This window comes from Syngnathus scovelli, chromosome 8 (assembly GCF_024217435.2).
Source record: "Syngnathus scovelli strain Florida chromosome 8, RoL_Ssco_1.2, whole genome shotgun sequence".
Lineage (NCBI taxonomy): Eukaryota > Metazoa > Chordata > Actinopteri > Syngnathiformes > Syngnathidae > Syngnathus > Syngnathus scovelli.
Window position 1 is genome coordinate 15,822,159 of NC_090854.1, and position 18,854 is coordinate 15,841,012.

An 18,854-nucleotide genomic window follows, 5' to 3' on the forward strand; every position below is an offset into this window, starting at 1 on the left:
CCTATCACAACTGCTTTGCAGATTTACGAAATATTTGACCAACAGTTAAATATCACTATCCACACAGTCACTTGAAAAGCAAATGGTTCACCCCTAGCAGTAGACTATTGTGCCAGTGATCTATGGAGTATTTTAGGAAGCAGTCCTCTGCTGAGAAGAACCTTCCCTTCATGGAGATTTTTTTTTGTAGCCTTAAACTTGTTGCCCTGTTTTCTCTGCCCACGTTTCACCCAGCAGCACTAAGCACCTTCTCCTTTCCCCCAGTCGCTCCAGTAACTCCGTTAAAAGGCTTAGATTAAACAGGATTAGCGAGTTCAAAGATCTTCTCTCCCGGAGCCATCTGCCCAGGAAACGCCTTGTGAACATCATGTCACCCTGTCGCTGTTATCTTTGCAGGAAAACAGCAAGTTGTCGCTTGCTTCAAGTGTTGTGACCTTTTTCTACACTGGGAGACTTCTAAACTATGCCAACTTGGAGGACATCATTGCAAAACCCAAGGGGAAGTGCTGCTTTGAGGATCTAAACAAGGATTTAAAATGTCCATCATGCGGAGATGTCTTTTATTTAGTTTAGTGCTCATGTTTTTGGACCTGAGGGCAGGTACGTATGATGACTTGATTGTCGGATTTCCTTGAAAAGTCAAGCCTGAGATATTCTTTGTATCTCCAATAGTCACCGCTCTGGAAGGATCCTCCATGGGTCCACTTGAGGTGGCACTTGGCGACAAAGCAACGTCTTTCCAGCGTGTCCTTCGTGTATCCGACATCGTTGTGTCCCGAGGAAGTCGTGTGGCTGTGTCCAGACGCAAACGCAACATCCTCTTTCCGAGCGGAGTCAGGCTGTGCGCCCAGGAGAGCGCCAAGCAGGTTGTTGAGAACCACCTCAGTTTCTTCAATCTCAGAGGTAAGCGCATCATTTTTTCTAGACCTTCAAGACCTTTGCAATTATTCTGTCCTATTTTGGGTTTATTTCTTCTCCCGAAACAAGGGAACAACAAAAACTTGCCTGTTACGTTAATGTGTATGAAGAGTACAAGATTAAATTCTTCTGGGTAAAATCTTTCCAGGAGCTTCGACTGTACAGTATACTCTACTTGTCCACTTTCCTGTATTGACTTGGAAGTTCTTGTGTTCCCCATGTGTCTCTAGCGTGCCAGGAGACTGTGTGGGAGGCTTTCAAAATCTTCTGGGAACGCCTCCCCGAGCAAGAGGAGTACCAGAGCTGGATGAACCAGTGTCAGGAAGGGGTAGTGACGGCGCGAGATATCGGTACCTACTTCAGCCAATCGGAGGAGCATCAGCGGGTGGTCAAAAAGGTATGTGATGTTAACATAACACGATCATGGGGAAAAACCCAAACAAAGAGTGAACGAAAGAACTAGCCAAGGATGAACGAATAAACGAAAGCAGGCCAAATGCACGAAGAGGAAATTGTAAAAAATGCTGACAAATGCTTCAACATTAATGATGGCCCAATGGCTCGTGACCACCACCTGACCATGTCGAGCTACCTGAAGTTTACTAATGGTGGCCCTTCTGGGTCACCATTAAGAAAACAACTTCAACTAACTTCCTGGCCCCCCATTTGTGATGTTAGGGTCCTTTTGTTCCAAAGGGCCACCCATCCCTAGTAGATTGATCCAGGTAGTCTGCTGAAGTGAGCAGAAGCTAGTGTTAGCAACACATTAACATTCGCCGGAAGTCTCCTTGGAAGCCTCCTTGGAAGCCTCCTTGGAAGCCTCCTTGAAAGCCTCCTTGGAAGCCTCCTTGGAAGCCTCCTTGTAAGTCTCCTTAGAAGTCCCCTTGGAAGTCCCCTTGACCTCTCTCAACCCTTTCGGTGCTTCAGGTTGACACAGCAACAAGAACAAACTCAGCTGGAAGCTATTATCTGTGCTAACCTTTCCTTCTTCTTCTCCACACATGCAGAAAATGTCCCTGCCTGGCTTGAAAAGGTAAATCCTCGCAATCATGTCAGCATCAAAACAATATGTTTGCACAATTAACTTTTTTATTTTTTGCCTCCCTCTTGTAGTGAACCCACTAAGCCTGGACACCAGACATGCGGGTGAGGTCACATGACTTACCATTATTACGATAGTTGTTTAAATTGTGGCTGTTATGCTTCAGTTAATCGCCATCTGAATAAATAAACACTGCACCTCAAATAAACACATTATATAATGCCATGATGATCCAATAAATGCAACTTATTTTCTGTTACAGGTAAATCATTTAATATATTACATACAATATAATATTATAATAGTAATGCTTATAATATTTTTAAAAATATCTGATAACCTAAAAATGATGTATTAGTGGAAATGTCTTGTTGCTTAAGTTTATTTCCATCCATCCATCCATCCATCCATCCATCCATCCATCCATCCATCCATCCATCCATCCATCCATCCATCCATCCATCCATCCATCCATCCATCCATCCATCCATCCATCCATCCATCCATCCATCCATCCATCCATCCATCCATCCTCTATTTTTTTAGCACACCGGCTCCTGATGTGACAATCACCACCAAGGCTCCTGCCAACGAAGGTGAGCATCACCCAGCGGAGATACATACTTTATTGTTATGAAATTAATTACCATGCTAATGAGTAATTATTAATATCATATCTTAACAATTCAGAAGACTTAGCTGAGACAGAAGACATGGAGGAAGCAGCAGCTGCCATTGTGCCAGAAATTGAGGTGAGTCTATGTGCTAAACAATAATATTGATATTTGACTTTTTTCAAACAAAACCATGCGACTGAGTTGCTATGGCGACCCACTCTTCTACTTATGTGTTGTATTTTTCATGCACACAATTTCACAGCTGGACAACGATATTCCCGTGGAGCCAGTACCTGCGGCCGTGTTGGAGCAGGTGGTGGAGCTGAGCATCCTCCTCACAGGAGTCATGTACAACGATGACTTGGGCGACCAGAACTCGCTACACTATCAGACCCTCAGCAGACAGCTTGCTCAGAAGGTCTAACACACACAGACACACACACGGATTATACGGGATATATTAGAGGTGTCAAAATTAATCGATTAATCGAGAATAAATGATCAAATTAATCGTCTCGTATCTTAACAATTGATTTATCGTTTAGAGACATTTTTTAACTTAAGATTGTCCAAATCTTCTCATTCTTCCCTCTCCAAAGTAATGATTCTCTGATTTCTCTAGTCTTTCATAAAAGCAGACTGCTTTATTTTTTGTGTTTAATCAAAATAAGACATTTGTAAACATCTGCTTTTACTTTGAATAACATTGACATCCATCATTCTGTGATATTGCTTAACCGTTGTCTAGTCGTTCATTGATCTCTAAATATCACATAAACAAAAAGAATTGCATAATGAACAATAATTGTGGGAAACAGTTTTTTAGTCGCTGCAACGCAAATAAATTTGATTATTCGACACAATAATCAATTATAAAAATATTTGATAATGACACTGTGTGAGTGCCCAACTGTTTTTTTTTCTCGTTGTGATAGTCCGGTCCAAGTTTGGTTCCGAAGCCACACATAGATGGATAAATTGATTTGAAACAGTACACACATTGATGCACTTAACACATAAACACATGGACTCCCACGCACACACACACACAAACAAACACTTATCTTGTTGCACAATTCTTAAAGCAGTTGTTTTGCAATGGGAATTTAATTATTTTCTATTCATTGTTGACTTCATAAATGTTGATGACTCAGTAAAAAAAACAACTGCCTTTTCCCAAATTCTTTTGGATTGATATTTTGCTCATCATATCTTGTATGAATGTGGAGTTATGAAGTTTAGTCCATATAACAATTAAATGCTCCTGTATTAGTGGCAGAAGGTAGGACAGACTAAATCAGCTTTGAGTTCAATTTAACAAGCCCAGATTTAATACTAAGTAAAGTAAATAGTAAAAGTAAAAATTTGTAATGAACTCATTACTTAAGCATTACTTCACTTTTTGTGATATTCTTCTCAGCTCAGTAATATTTTGGAAATCGCAATGTAATGTATGTAAATAATGCAAACTAATATAAGTGTAGTTTCGCCCCATTAAAATTTTGCAAAACTATAAACTAAAAAATCATGTATTAGATTTATAATCACAATAAACCAGTTTAATTTATATGTAATTAATTACGCAACATTTTTTTTTAAAAAACATGTATAAAATGATGCCTATATATGTATGTTCATAATGCCAAATATTTAAATTTGTGCACAATCATTTCTATTTTTTTGTCATTATGCAGGAGTGTACCAAATGTGTCCACTATAGTAACAAAGTGTGTTTGTGCAGATTGAGGACGCTCTGTCGGGACTTCCTGGTTACAAGAGCGTGTCTGTATTGGACTTCAGGTGAATCGTCTCTCACGTGGCTTCATCCCACCTCATCCCATTTGCGTCTGCTCCACTTTGTTTGCTACCATACACACTGTACATAAGTGGCATTCCTTTTAAAACAGTTTTTTCCTTGTTTTCATGGAGGCCTCACAAGGATTTGCAAGGGTGAGTTGGCCAGCTTTCACCTTGAACTGCCCCCCAAAAAAACACACAGCTCCTTAAGCCTGTAGATCCTCAAAAGTGTGTACGTGTGTGTATAGCTGGGAGAGTATAGTGTAGCGCACGTGTTTCCTGCGTCTCGTTCGCTGCTTGTGCTAATGCTCTTAAGGAGGGTGCTGTCACCTGTTAAGGTGGATCAGCAGGGAGGCTCGAGGGGACGGTGAGAACGTTTATTATAGGTTTAGCACCTGAAGATGACCATGCTCTGATTTTGCAGCGGTGATGTCACCAAGATCGTGTGACTTTTAAGAGAGGCAAAAACAATAAATTAGTGTCTCAGTGCAAAGTAGGTCAGCGTGGACAACTCCTAGTAGTCATCCAAGGCTGATAGATGACTTTTTCCTCTCCAAAGCCTCTTTGGACGTGTCTTGCACCATTAGCTCAATATTGATCGTTGTGCTGACTTGGCCGGGCGGGAGTCAATTGGCCGAGTCATTCGTCACGGCTGAGCGATGAACAACTCTTTTCACAGCCTTTCGCGTGTTCAGTCACATGATGAGACACCCCTCAGCCGTACATTAGTTGTTTTAGCAAAAATCAAATTGATTTTTCTGCGTATTTGTAGGACAGATGGTGTGCCACCTGCCGCCAAGTGGGATTTTGAAGGGGGTGTGTGGCGTTAAGTGTTTGAGAATAGCTGTTTTTATTTTGGGAATGGGGATGCGCCAACTCTATTTGGATCGTGATGGTGGTGCATGGATGGGAGGCTTTTCTTTGCCCGACTGGGGGTCACCTGGGGCCCCAACTCTGGAGTCAGGCCTGGAGGTGGGGCTTGATGGCAACCCCTTATGATGAGGAAAAAGAAATGACGCTATTTCATTCACGTTTTTCATTACCTATAACCTAGTGAGTCGTCAGTGAAATTCTCCTCAGAAGAAGACAAGAACTGTGTTTCTTCTGACTAATATTGGCTGTTATTGACCCAGGCTGGAAGGCATCGTGGTGGACTACGCCGTCACCCTGGTGGTGGACGACGCGGGCATCAGCAACAACCAACTGGACTACCTTACCTTGCAGTCCAACCAGGTGGAGAACTCGTACCGCGAGGTCAAGGAGCACCCAACGCTGGTCTACGCCATCAGTGAGCTCAAGACCTTTGTGACCGAGGACCTCCTGAAGGGCGCTCTGGAGAGTGGTGAGGGGCGCCTGCACTATAACAGCGCACTTGTGAAGGCGCTCGCGTTGCCGTCCAACGCAAACTTTTGCGTGTCACCCGAGACACTCGGCAGACAGTGCAGCGACATGACGACATGATCCTTTTGCCACTTGAGAAAACATTCTGAAGCCTTCATCTGTTTCTTATTTGTCTGCTCTCATTGTCAGAGAGGACAGAAGCAAAAAAAAAAAAAAAGTGGGCCATATTTAATGAACAAATAACAGTGGCAAGTTTTTGGGAAAGCATAAGCCGACTGCGCCGCGGTTTGGGTCCTTGTCACCAACTGCACCGCAAAGCCAGGAGAACAAGAAATGGGAGACGCTGGGGATTTTTGACTCAGTTCACTCCAGGCTTTTGTGTCAGCCTTGGGAAGATGTAAAAAGGCCGCACACATCGACTCACTGAGAAAATTATAGTCTCTGCTGCAGCACCTGAAATTTAACCGACAATTGATTTGTGATTTATTAGTGATCAATCGCAGTTATCGGCTGCTTTCTAAAATTCAGCTCCATCTTTTACTGGACTCTGTGATTGATGATCAATTTCTGATGCATTAAGGTACCAGTGGCTTTTTTTATGGGTGAAAAGTGTTGATGCACAGCAGCTGATGTTCTTTTTAGATATTTGCGTGTTTCGTCAGTTAGGTAAACACTGACAGGGTCATTCAAGGGTCATAATGATGTCTTTCCTACTTCCATAGAGCCCGAGTCCATCCACACCACAAAAGAAACCTCGGTGAGTGGCCGCAAGCACACACACACGTCAATCCGTTTATTTCCCATTATGCTTATTTTGTTCGGGGTCGTGGGTGCGTCACGTAATTAGCCGTCAGAAAATGCGACAAAATGAAATCTGCCAAGTCATGGTGCTATTAGGAAGATGAAGAAAGGCAGACAGCTTACCTGCTGTGCAGAGTCGGGATCATGATGGGAAAGCCAGCCCTAACTCAGCCTTTCCATTTAACGGCACAACACAAATTACAACTGTCTGTGTGTGTGAGTGACTTTTTCAAAGGTCCCATGCCATCAAATTTCTTTCTCACTCTTAAAAAGTTAAAGGTTAAAATGATTCTGCGACCACCTTAAGTCATTTGAAATGCAAAGGCCTCCAAATACCTGATTTAAAGCAAGAATTATCATGGAACAATTCGTACGTCACGGCACTACTAAATTAAAAAATGCATGTAAATAGAAAAAAAATAGACGGTGAGGATGTGTGACATGAACCTGTAGTTAATGTCAGACATGCGCTCGGGCCGTAGCGTCAGCCATATCACCAGCTCACCAGGTAACAGGGATGAGCGTACTAAGGTGACGGGTGAATCGGATTACTTTGTTTATTGTTGTAATAATCTGCTGCTATTCTCGGGTCAAGCGATACCATCTAACGTCTGACTTCACTTATGCGGTGGAGCCTTTCAGAGCTGCTCTAAATAACGTCTGGTGGTTGAATTCATTTAAACCCATAATTCCATGAAGTGAAAAAAAAATGTTGAGATGTAAATAAAAGCTGAAAGCAAATCCTTGATTCGGATGATTGCAGTGCTTTTTCAGACATTCTTTGGAAAATATCATTTTATTACAATATTGATGACGGGATCGCGTTCCATAAACTTTGGCCTGGGGAAAAAAAGCAGATTAACTTGGTGGGACGGTAAAAGGACCCGTGATGGAAACACAGATGCACTACAAATGAAATTATTGTCAACAAAAACTGACATGCAACATAGGAAGGGGCATCCATAACGGGCATAACAGGAAAGATTGTAAAAGTTCCCAGGGGCCCCAAGGCTACAGTCTGCCCCAACCCTGGACTAATCTAAAATTTGAAAGAAAATTAAAATTCTCAAAGCCTCAAACACTTTGCCTCACAAAAATACAACTTATGCTTAAAAATGTTTTCATTCTATCAGGCTAAAATGTTTATTACAAAAACGTTTTTCATAAGAGTCCCACAAGTAATTTTTTTTTCTTGCAGAAATACGACCCCTTTTTCTTTGGTATGGCTCACCATCATTAATTTGAATTTATAGCGAAAGCAGAGCTTCTCCAAATGTTTAACTCTCGTGTGTGAGCCCAGAATTGTGTCAGCATTAACTTTTGCTTTATACAACCAATTAAAACATCGTGCACATATTACAAGCACATGAATATGTTTGCATATAAATTATTACAATGGAAGCCACAGTGGTGAATTCCAGAAAAGTTGTTAGCGAACATGCTGAACCCATTTTGTCATGACGCGTTGTGTTAACACACATTGGGTTGGATTACACGAACACACACGTATACCCAGGAACTTGCATGCTACAATAATTGCTTTTAATGTGACTTTTCTTTGAAATTTTTAATTCCTTTTAATTTGACTTATCTTTGGAAATTCCAGGAGTTTTCTGAAGACAGTACACTGACGCATGCATAGGGCTTGTTGATGCAAAACAGATGTCACATGGCTACTGCATCCTTGAACAGGCTGTTGGTTTTAAACATCATGTTTGTGATGCAGAATGAGGCAGCCAATGTTCTCATCATGGATGACGTCAAGAGAGACCAATTGCTGCCTGAAAGCGCAGAAGGAGACACGGTGGAGACATCTGAAAGCGACATTGTTGTCCTAGAGGAGAGCTCTGAGATATCTCCACCCGTTGTGGTTGCGACCGCTTCGTCTGAGACTGCCAGTGAGTCTTTATTGTCAAACCACATTCTCGCAATGTGAAAATCATGTTTTTGAAAATTTCCTGTGAACTAATTTGGGCACAGTTAGGGTGCAAAGTGTTCCAAGTTCATACGACAGCACATGGATGAGCTAAACCATTGCTAGTTGCTTACTGGTCGAGCAGATTCACTTTTGAATCTTACACCACAATTGTGGAACACTGCGGACGCAAGTTGAAGCTCTTGCTTGCTGCCTAGCTAGCATTAGCATCCACCCCTGTGCACATAAAATAAAAGCACAACTTAAAAAACAAGTCACTGCTTAGTTTACATTTTACTTGGAATTTATAATCATTGCGGGGCAAAATAAAAACTGAATGTATTTGTTTCAGGCATCAGGGAAGAAGATCTGCTTCTGGAGAACACCGTGCAGACCACCGCTGCAGATCATCCCGTAGACAAATACCAGGAGGAGCCGCCCCCCTCCGAGAAACAAGATACTGTCACATTGCCTGAACCACCAGTGGTGGTGGAGGCCTCAGGCACAGGTGACCTGGACAACCTCCTGGGGCCGGATACAACTGTAGCGACGGAAGACATTGAAGACGTGGTTGTTCTGGAAGAGAAGCATCTGGACAATGGTGTTGACACAGAAGACCTTCTTGTGAGTGAAACAGCAGAAGACAACTTTGTTCCTGATGCAGTGAGTGAGGAACTTGAGGAAGTCGATTCTGAACATCCTGAGGGACCTTTAGTTGAAGAAGCTGGCATCGATGAAGCAACGCCGAGTGGAGGGCAAACTCCTGAGGAAGCACCAGCCTCACCTCCGGTATCCCTTGAAGAACCCCTAGAAGCTTCTGAGATCGCCAGTGACGATATCGCAGAAGACGACATCTTGTTGGTCAACAGGAATGTACCTGAATCATCAGTTAGCGTTCCTTTGAGCCCCGCCCAACCGACTGCAATATCCGCCGAGGACGAGATAACTTTCATGAGTGGAGCTGATGTCAACACAGCTGTGGAGGGTCAGGATGACATCGTTATGCCTTCACCCGTGGAGGTAAGCTTGAATGTGATGCTGGAGGTAAGAAGGTTGACAACCGATTTGATTGACTGACAAGAAACTCCATTGTTCCTTAGATCCAGAACGGAGCTGACAATGATTCTCCCATCGAAGACCTCACTTTTGACGTTCTCAATTATGGCTCAATCAATCAGACAGAAGAAGGCAGCACGGAATTCCCTTTCAGCATATCACAGGGCACCGATCCAGCCAGCATCGCCTTGCCGGCCAATCCCGGTCGAGCGCTCATGGTGTTCTTCAGCTTGAGGGTGACCAACATGATCTTCTCTGAGGATCTCTTCAACAAGAGTTCCCCAGAGTACAAAGCATTGGAGCAGCGCTTCCTAGAACTGGTACAATAAAAAAAAAAAAAATCACTTGTGGTAATCTCTTTTCACTAACAAGTGTTCCATTTTGTCCTGCAGCTTGTGCCCTACCTCCAGTCCAACCTGAGTAACTTTGAGAACTTGGAGATCCTAAACTTCCGCAATGGAAGCATTGTGGTGAACAGCCGGATGAAATTTGGCAAGCCCGTGGCTCAGGGTGTCACCACCACCGTTTATCTGATCCTGGAGGACTTCTGCAACACAGCCTACCAGACGATGAACCTGGCCATCGATAAGTACTCCCTGGACGTTGAATCAGGTTAGTGCTTTACTGCGGGATTACTAGATTGTCTTCTAGAGAGCATGTAAGATTTAAAGTGTAATGGCTGGTTGGTATAATATCACATTTTCTCAGTGACACAATGTAAAAATGTTAAATATGGGTATTTCCATGGTTACATGGTTTTGGAATGTGGGAGAAAGTCGGTGCAAATTCCACATGGTAAGGCTGGATCCTGGGTTCAAACCTTTGAACAAACCTCTATAAGGCGGATGTGCAAACCACTAATCCACCATACTGCCAACCTCACTTAAAAAAAAATTGGCAAAGGCTGCAGCAGTGACATCAAACATGGCGTCAACCAGAGCAGGTTGAGTAACTCACCACTGGACATCAAAAGCCACCGTCACACCCATGAAGTCACCCTGGAAAACATTTTTACGTAATATAAGACCATGTGTCCGTTTCGATGATCCCTTTCCTGAAAATGGTGAATCATGTTTTGTTGACTGTCAAAGTCTTTCAAAATCACATGCTTTGCAGACTGCTGAGGTCACAAAAAACATGACTAAGGTCTTTTTTTCCTGGTCATATGTTCTTTCCCTGTTGCTTTAAGGTTTGAACACATGCTGGCTTTCTTTTACAGCTTCCTTGCTGGCTAGTCTGCTTATTATTTCAACGGGAAACCATCTTGTTCTTGCACGAACAGAAGACAACTGTTAAAAATCATCTTTATCGTTTTGTTGTAACGCAATTTGTCCACTCAGCATTTTCATATTATTTCCACTGGACTACTCATAAAATAGAGACTGTACAGGTCCAGTATTTTGGGAGCTTTTCCAATTCGAGGGTAGAATTAGGTGCACACTGAACCAAATTGCCACCAGAGTGGCAAAAGGTCACGTCTTCTCATTTATGTGCTGAGAACACATGTGTACCAAATGTGTTTTTGATCCACTTTGACACTTACTGCATCATAACATTCCTGCGGTTGTTCGACTTGCAGGCGACCAGGCTGACCCGTGCAAGTTCCAGGCATGTAACGAGTACGCCCAGTGCAAGGTGAACAAGTGGTCGGGCGAGGCCGAGTGCGTGTGCAACGCCGGCTACTTCAGCGTGGATGGTTTGCCTTGTCAGAGCATCTGCGAGCTACGCAGCGACTTTTGCCTCAACGATGGCAAGTGTGACATCATCCCTGGCCAGGGAGCCATCTGCAGGTGGGTGGAGATTAGGGGGAAATGATCCGTGTGAGTGTGTGTGGGTCAGGCGTGCACGTTCGCAGGATTTTGAGGCTTAAATCACAGCAAGCACGTCTCGCCTTTTGCATTAACACATGCAGGAGGAAAACAGAACGGCTCCTGCTGCTATAATATTTGCTTGAGAATCCAATGTCCCTCCTTCCTTTCCAACACACACTGAGAAAGCATCAAAATTATATACAACTTAATTTATTTGAGTTCTCAGAATACTGCTACTTTTTCCACACACAATGACGACATCATTCACATCAGAAAAATAAACGCCTACTTCAAATAGATGGCTTTGTAAGTATTTAAGTTCCTACATGGACATTAAATAGTTGTGTATCAAAATCTGGAATTAAAAAAAAAAAGAAAAGAAAATGAGGACAATATTACTAAAGTCAGGAAAAGTTATTTATCAATAGAATAGACTAGAAAATTTATCATAAACCTATAATATAATAGAAAGGCAAGTTACAATACCCTATTACAAATTTTAAGAAATACAAAATTGAATTGAAATGCTTATTCATCAAAACTGCTTGCTCAGAAGAAAAATCTTGGCATATAGAGAAAAAGGAAAATTTGCCTTGATTTGAGATATAAAGACTTTACATTTTACAGTGTTACCTGCTGGGCACAGTATTAAAGAAGATTTTATGAAATCACATACACAACGTACATGGATCTACTGCCTAATAGTGAAATGTGTGGTATCCATTTTGACTCCCTTTAAAATTTTGTAAGCACTGTTTGTAGGGATTATAATTACATTTTAGAGGACTGCTTTGCCTCAGGTATCTTTTTGCCCTAATTTAGTTTTGTTATGTCTGTCCATGTGGTTAACCTGATAAAGGGGGCTTTTTTTTTTTTTTTTGGAACATGTGGTTGTTGTGCTCAATGTGGTCCTACCCGAATAATTATGAACAGACCCGCTGGAGGGTCTAAGCCAAACAAAACCTTTTGTCTCACACCGAAATACACATCATAAAGTTCTTAATTATCTTAGGTACTGTATAGTAAACAAATGATGGCTGATCTCACACTTTTAACATTTACTGCCACACCAGTAAAACATATCAATCAACCCCAATGAACATAATGTAAAATGTGAAAACATTCACACGCTTAAAAAAAAAAAAAAAAACACCTTTTGATCACAAGTAACAAGCATATTCAAGCTAAACGGTTCATAGCTAGCTAACATACTATTATTAATTTTTTTTTAATAGAAGCTAACATATCAGTATAATAGATGGACTCAAATGTATGACACTCGGTTCACAAAAAATATACAGGGTGAGAATTCTATCACGCTAATGGAAAATACAGAAGCTACCCAAATACAACAGATTTATTCTCAAAATTTTCTTCAAATTCCATCACTTTCTAAAACCAAAATGAATGCACCATGCATGTCCTTCCCAGGTGTCGTGTTGGAGAAAACTGGTGGTACAGAGGAGAGCACTGTGAGGAGTATGTATCGGAGCCTCTGGTGGTTGGCATTGCGGTGGCCTCAGTGGCTGGATTCCTTTTGGTGGCTTCCGGAGTGATCTTCTTCCTCGCCAGGACTTTACGGGATCAGTACGATAAGGATGAGTCGGAGGACCCGATACGGTAAGGGAACCTTTTCACAACATTTGTGACAAACCTTCTTGTATCCATCCCATCATCCAATACCCCAACGGCCTGTTCCAATTGTGCATACAGCTTGCCTGGTATGGGTGTGCAATAAATACTTCAAAAATTAAAGACTTACATTAACATAATGGGTTTCAGAAAGAATCAATCTGGTTATTTTGTTTAAGGGATCGGATTTAGTGGAGATTCTCGTGGCTGAACTGGCAGCTCGCCTGCCAATTTTAGCCCCAACACAATCCTTTACTTATCTCTTTATTCATCAGCCTTTTTTTGGCAGCCACACAAAACAAGACACATTCTTTGTCCTCTATCTACAAGTGTGTGGTAGTGCCGCCTGTGGAGAAAAACTGATAATCTTATCTGATTAACTCCTCCAATAGGATGTTGATTTGTATTAAGTATTAGGTGTTAAGGCAATTGTCCTTGTTATAGTCTGGAGTGCAGTTTAGGCTTAGAGGAATTATTCTGCATTATTCAGCGGAATTAAATTGCATTCTTTTGCCTCTTTTGCTATTTTTTTGTTGTAGAGTGCTTTTTCATCTATAGTTTTCCCTGGGGTGTTTGCATATCTTAAAAAAAAAAAAACAGAAATCAAATAATTTGCTCACAGGATAATATCAAGGTTTCTTGCCACTGATTCAATTAATTCCAAACCAACTGGTTGATTTAGGTCCGAACACAATTTGATTACCGTGTGAACGCCTGACCAAAAAGAGCAAGTGTAATCATTTGCTAGCTGGATTGAATTTTCTGTTTTCTCCACATCCAGAGTTAATTTGTAACCGATTGGTCCACACCAAGTTCGATTACCGTGTGCATGCCTGAGCGTTGCCACTATGCTAAGGCCAAAAAATGGAAACATTCCGACCATCCTATGGCCAAAGAACTGTCTGATTTTAACCCTGATAAGTTGAAGAAAGTGTATAATTACAAGTAAAATGATGACACAGTTAAGAAGGAAGTATAATGTTATAAAGGAGCTGCTCCCATATAAGCCACCCAAGGAAAAAGGAAATTTACCAATGCAATTGAAATTGGGCCAAAGTGCAGTACCAACTAATCTCGAGCCAATAAAAGTATTTTACAAAAATCCAACGGCCACAAAAGAAAATTTACTGCATTGAAAAGGTTGCTTATATGAAATAAGTCCCTACGTTATGATTCTCTGCAGACATGCTGAGAGCGTTCCATCACTTGAGAGGGCGACCAAGTACAACCCCATGTACGAGAGCGAAGCCACCACCGGCTACAGCCACTACTACCGCCGCTACCCCGAAGCTCCTGTCTACAGCAGCGCCAGCGCCGAAGCTTCCACCGACTTCAGCAGCGAGGAGATCCGGCACATCTACGAGAACAGCGAACTGACCAAGGAGGTGAGTCACCGTGCAGTATCAGACCTCTGACTCAAATGTACACTTTTATCTTCATGTCATGTTCCTTTCCAACAGGAAATTCAAGACAGGATACGCATCATCGAGCTCTACGCCAAGGACCGTCAGTTTGCTGATTTCGTGCGGCAGCATCAAGCGTAAACAAACATCATATACTTCAGCATATACTTTCTAATGTTAGCCATTCTCAAGTGTGTGTTTTTCTGCAGTGTTCTGGATACCCGAAGAGAAAGTTCTTCTGCACAGACATGAAACAAAAAGGTATTTCTAGTCTCCCCAGAGTGCCTTTCAAAATAAAAATCGGCCTTTTTACAACCCTAAATAAAAAACATGATGAAAACACAAGATAATAGAAAATAAATCGATGGTGGTCCAATGAAAAGCTTGTATTGTCACCACATAATGCCCTCTAGATACTTTACTAAGTCAGAGTGTGGTGTAGACTGAAGAGGGTGTAAAGTACCAGGTCACCAATTGGCTGTGAGACAGTCAACTAGTATTTTTATTACTTCGTACAAGGATTTTGTACTTCCAGCGGTGCCAAGGTTAGTCGCCTCCTGGCTGCAACTTGGCATTTCAAAGACAATTAATGCGCCTTGGACTCTCTACAAAAGTAATTGCATCCCCCAGGCAGATTTGTAGATACAACTAGATTTGACCTTCCCCAAGGTGAAAAGATAAAGAAACTAATTCTGTCCAAATCATTTGATTGAAAAAAGGATTACATTCTTGGAGATACTCTTCCTCCCCAGTACATTGTGTGCTTTTGAAAATGAAGGTCAAGTGCCACACAAAAACCGCACCATTTGGCCTCACTACAACCAGACTATAATAGCTGCTGTTAGTTGCAGAATGAGTCAATTATAAATAAAGCCCTTCTTCAAATAGACACATTGCTAAAAATGGGTAAGAATTATTTTTGCTCCAGTATGCTACTTGTTTGTCAAACCAAGCAGCAAATCGACCGACCAGCAAGCAACCAAATCAAGATAATGGTACCAATTTAACCTGTTTTTTTTTGTTCTTCACAGAATAACATCTCTGTATTCCGAAGACCTGTTCTGAGCATTCAAATATGGACACCTTCACCTCTTTCCAGGACTGCAATCGTCACTGCATAAGACGTGAGAAGCAGTTGCAGACTGTCCTTTCTTCCTTCCTCGGTGCCTTCTGCTGGAAATGTCCCTCCGTGGAAAATGTGCTTAATCTTGAAATGTTGAAACTGAAGAACTTCAAACAATGTACACACAGTAACATAGCTCAGCTCAACTTGAGCTGAAAGATGAGTTAGCTGAGATTTAGCGGATGGTGCTATGCTCGTTGATGTTTTAAATCTACCATCTACCATCTAAGTGACACGTTTGGATAAACTCTTGTCTAATAGAGTAGTTTGCATCAAGGTGGCCAAATATTGTCTCTCGTGGAAAGGGTTTTGCCGACATTTCAAGGCCCCATCGAACCAGATGCCCGGACATGTTTTGCCCGTTTTATCAGCGGCATCCAGAAATAAGTGAAAACACATTTTGCCGGGGGGGGGGAATGTTTAGAAGAAATGGTGGTCACTGCTAAAAAATGGGGAAAAGGGACAAAACACTTGAAGGTTAGCAGCAATTCCTTCTTAATGCGACTACCAGTTTGGCCCTGTCATTGTGTTTTCTTTGGTTTTTCTCTCACATTCCACCCTTGGACGCGTTACACTCCATCAGTGTTCTCCCGCTGAGCAGTAAATCGTAGCTGTCCCACTTCATTACGATGTTTAGCTTGCTTTAGAAAACTACACACACACACCAACTTGATGAACACCATACTTTTAGCTACCACTCACTTGGTACGATGGAACCTCTAAAGTACAATCAGATTGTACAATTGGGACAGTGACCCTGTTTGAACGTTAGTACAGCAACGGGCGACAGCGCGTCACTCAAAAGCACACTAAGATTGACTTTGAATATTCATCCATCTATTTTCAACACCATTAAGTTGACCTATCGGCCTACCCTTCATGCACATCGTCACTGCACGGGAATCGATGCAACGCTGCCCGCACAAAGGTCAGGCGAGTGTACCCCTACACCTTCAGCTGCTTCGCTAGAGAATAATATTTTGAAAATAGGATGGTCATAAAATTGGATTAACTAATTGTTCCAATAAATAAAAAAAGACAAAAAGATTAATTTGTTACATCTTCCAATAATCTAGAAGACATTTTTATGATTAGTGTTAAGCTTTATTTTTTTTTAAATAAAAAAATAAAAAGAATAAATAAATAGTCATTTTACTAAGTTACAATTACTAATTTTGTTCTTGTGCTTGTTTGTTTTATTATGAGCAGCAGTTGACTTACTTTTTTACACTTTATTGCTTTTACTAAAGATGGGCGTGATTGATTAATTGGTCAGAAGGAATTCTGATGGTGATATGGATTTTTTTTTCCTCCATTTCCAAATAAAATGTAAGCATTATCTTTTACCCGTGAACCATCAAGATGATTTTGTCAACCCCCATCCCTGGTTTTGATATTTTGCCTCCATTTACTTACATTCATTTTCGATTTATGAATGTACATTAAATACGATTTGAACGATTGTCCAAGAATGTTAAACGATTTTTTAACGATTTTCCTTTTCTGAATTCACTATGGGTTCCAAAGCAGCATTTTTGTCCAACGTGTTCAACTTTAGAGGTTCCTTTCTAAAAGTTTCTCATTTCAAGCAAAGGCCACCATAGATAGACTTTCATTGCTGCACAGTTGAGTACACTGTAATTGGTCAAAATATTAATTAGGATGCACATCCCAAATGTTTCATGATCTAACCATGTACTTTTTATACTCTTTATCCAACCATGTCTTTCCATACTGTGCAGCTGTTTCAATGCCATGTGTGTAAAATATAATGCTTTGTAACACATCAGACTTTCTATGTCACACTTGGCTTGACGCGCTCTGACGGGTTGAAGAATTAGCAGCTAATCCTAGAAAACGGATTAGCCTCAGGGCCGTGGATTAACGGCCCCGCCTGTGGCCGTGACGGTGTCTAAAACCCTGCGCCTCCTGTTAATCGGCCTACGTCACACACACATGCACGCGTGTAAACACTGAACGTGTCACACAGTGTGGTGCAAGCGTGCGGGTGTGTTGATGTTGCAAGGGACAAACAAATGGATGCAGATGTGCCTATTGTTTCGTTTGCTTGCAATGGCGTCAGTCACACAGCAAGAACAAAGACAAATGAGATTGATTTAAATCCTGTCTATTTTTCTTTTTTAGTTGAAACTCCAAAATTGATTCAAAGGAGATTCAGCAGGATGGCACAAAATGTTGATGCAGGCGAAAAAAATAAAAGATGCAGAATAATAAGCAAAAATACAGAATAGTGTGAAAAATAGCATCTTGATGTAACACCATTGCTGTCAACACTAGGGGTCTCTAAAGTTTTTCTTGTGGCCATTTTTGGGAAATTTATAGAAAGATTTTTAACAGCCTGCTTGATAATGTTATTAGATAAAATTAAAATTTTATTTTTTTTAATTTAAATTAAAACTAAAACAAAAGTTCAACGTTACAAGGTATTGTTGTGTCCTAATAGGTCATTAAAGTTGAATAAAAATGCTTAATTTTTTTTTTAATGATGAAAAATGCAAATATTACAAGATATCACACTCATTTAGTTAAGTTTTGACATTCCTGCACTATGCATACATGGTATCGTAGACATCATCAAATCAGATAATGTTTAATATAAAGTATTTTCATATTTCTAAAGGGAAGTTACTGCTATAATCCATCCATCCATTTTCTGAACCACTTATCCTCACAAGGCACACATTGCAGCGATTGATTAGCAAGCGACCAATCCAGGCAGGAGACATTGATGAGGATAAAATGGATCGATTGTATTATTTCTCTCTGAATGTTCGGAACTTCTGTGAACACACAAGAGTAGCGGAGTGACTCAACAACACCTGTGCTAGTTGCATCTCGGTAGTGTGCTCACTTTTGACTCAATTGTGTCTTGTCTCAATTTGTCAACTATCAATTCCACACCATCGGCCAAGTTGTAATCTGCACCTTTATCCGCATCTGCACTGATTAGCGGCGGTCAAAGGTTCACCGAGCGGAAAGGCGTAATCCTGATAAGCTATCTGGTTGGTCCTTGTTCCTGTGCTCAAAAATCAACAGGTCATGAAGAGACTTAAGATGGTAAGAACTGATTTCAACAATCTGTTTGGGTGCAGTCTTGATGAAAGGCAGAAAGAGAGGAAGGCTTCCACAATCAAGCGAGGCCTTGGAAACTTCCAAATAAAAAGATCTGCACTGGTTCTCCCATTAGACCCTAAGGGACTCCTTCATATTGCACAGATGAGTCCTTTTAGGTGAAACAAAGTTAACTTCAAATCTGCATGATCAGCATTTATGAAGGTTGTTTTTTTTGTTTGTTAACCGGATGACCTAACTCTCCAAAATCCTTCTCGCACGGGTGGTGGCTGAGGAAAATGAGACCGCAGGAGAGGCCCATGCAT

The 18,854-nt window shown here is 41.3% G+C and overlaps 1 protein-coding gene across 1 annotated transcript; it reads left to right on the plus strand.

Moving 5' to 3' along the window:
- Window positions 1-138: 138 nt before the first annotated feature.
- On the plus strand, window positions 139-17,245 carry impg2a (interphotoreceptor matrix proteoglycan 2a). Its single transcript, XM_049729234.2, has 22 exons — window positions 139-600; window positions 673-903; window positions 1,149-1,315; window positions 1,926-1,951; window positions 2,032-2,064; window positions 2,507-2,556; window positions 2,651-2,712; window positions 2,840-2,995; window positions 4,319-4,377; window positions 4,507-4,527; window positions 5,508-5,716; window positions 6,438-6,472; window positions 8,243-8,414; window positions 8,784-9,451; window positions 9,532-9,807; window positions 9,880-10,099; window positions 11,067-11,277; window positions 12,730-12,918; window positions 14,114-14,315; window positions 14,391-14,470; window positions 14,543-14,594; window positions 15,365-17,245. The coding sequence occupies exons 1-21, from the start codon at window positions 537-539 to the stop codon at window positions 14,583-14,585; spliced, it is 3,174 nt and encodes a 1,057-aa protein (XP_049585191.1). The 5' UTR covers window positions 139-536; the 3' UTR covers window positions 14,586-14,594; window positions 15,365-17,245.
- Window positions 17,246-18,854: the final 1,609 nt, after the last annotated feature.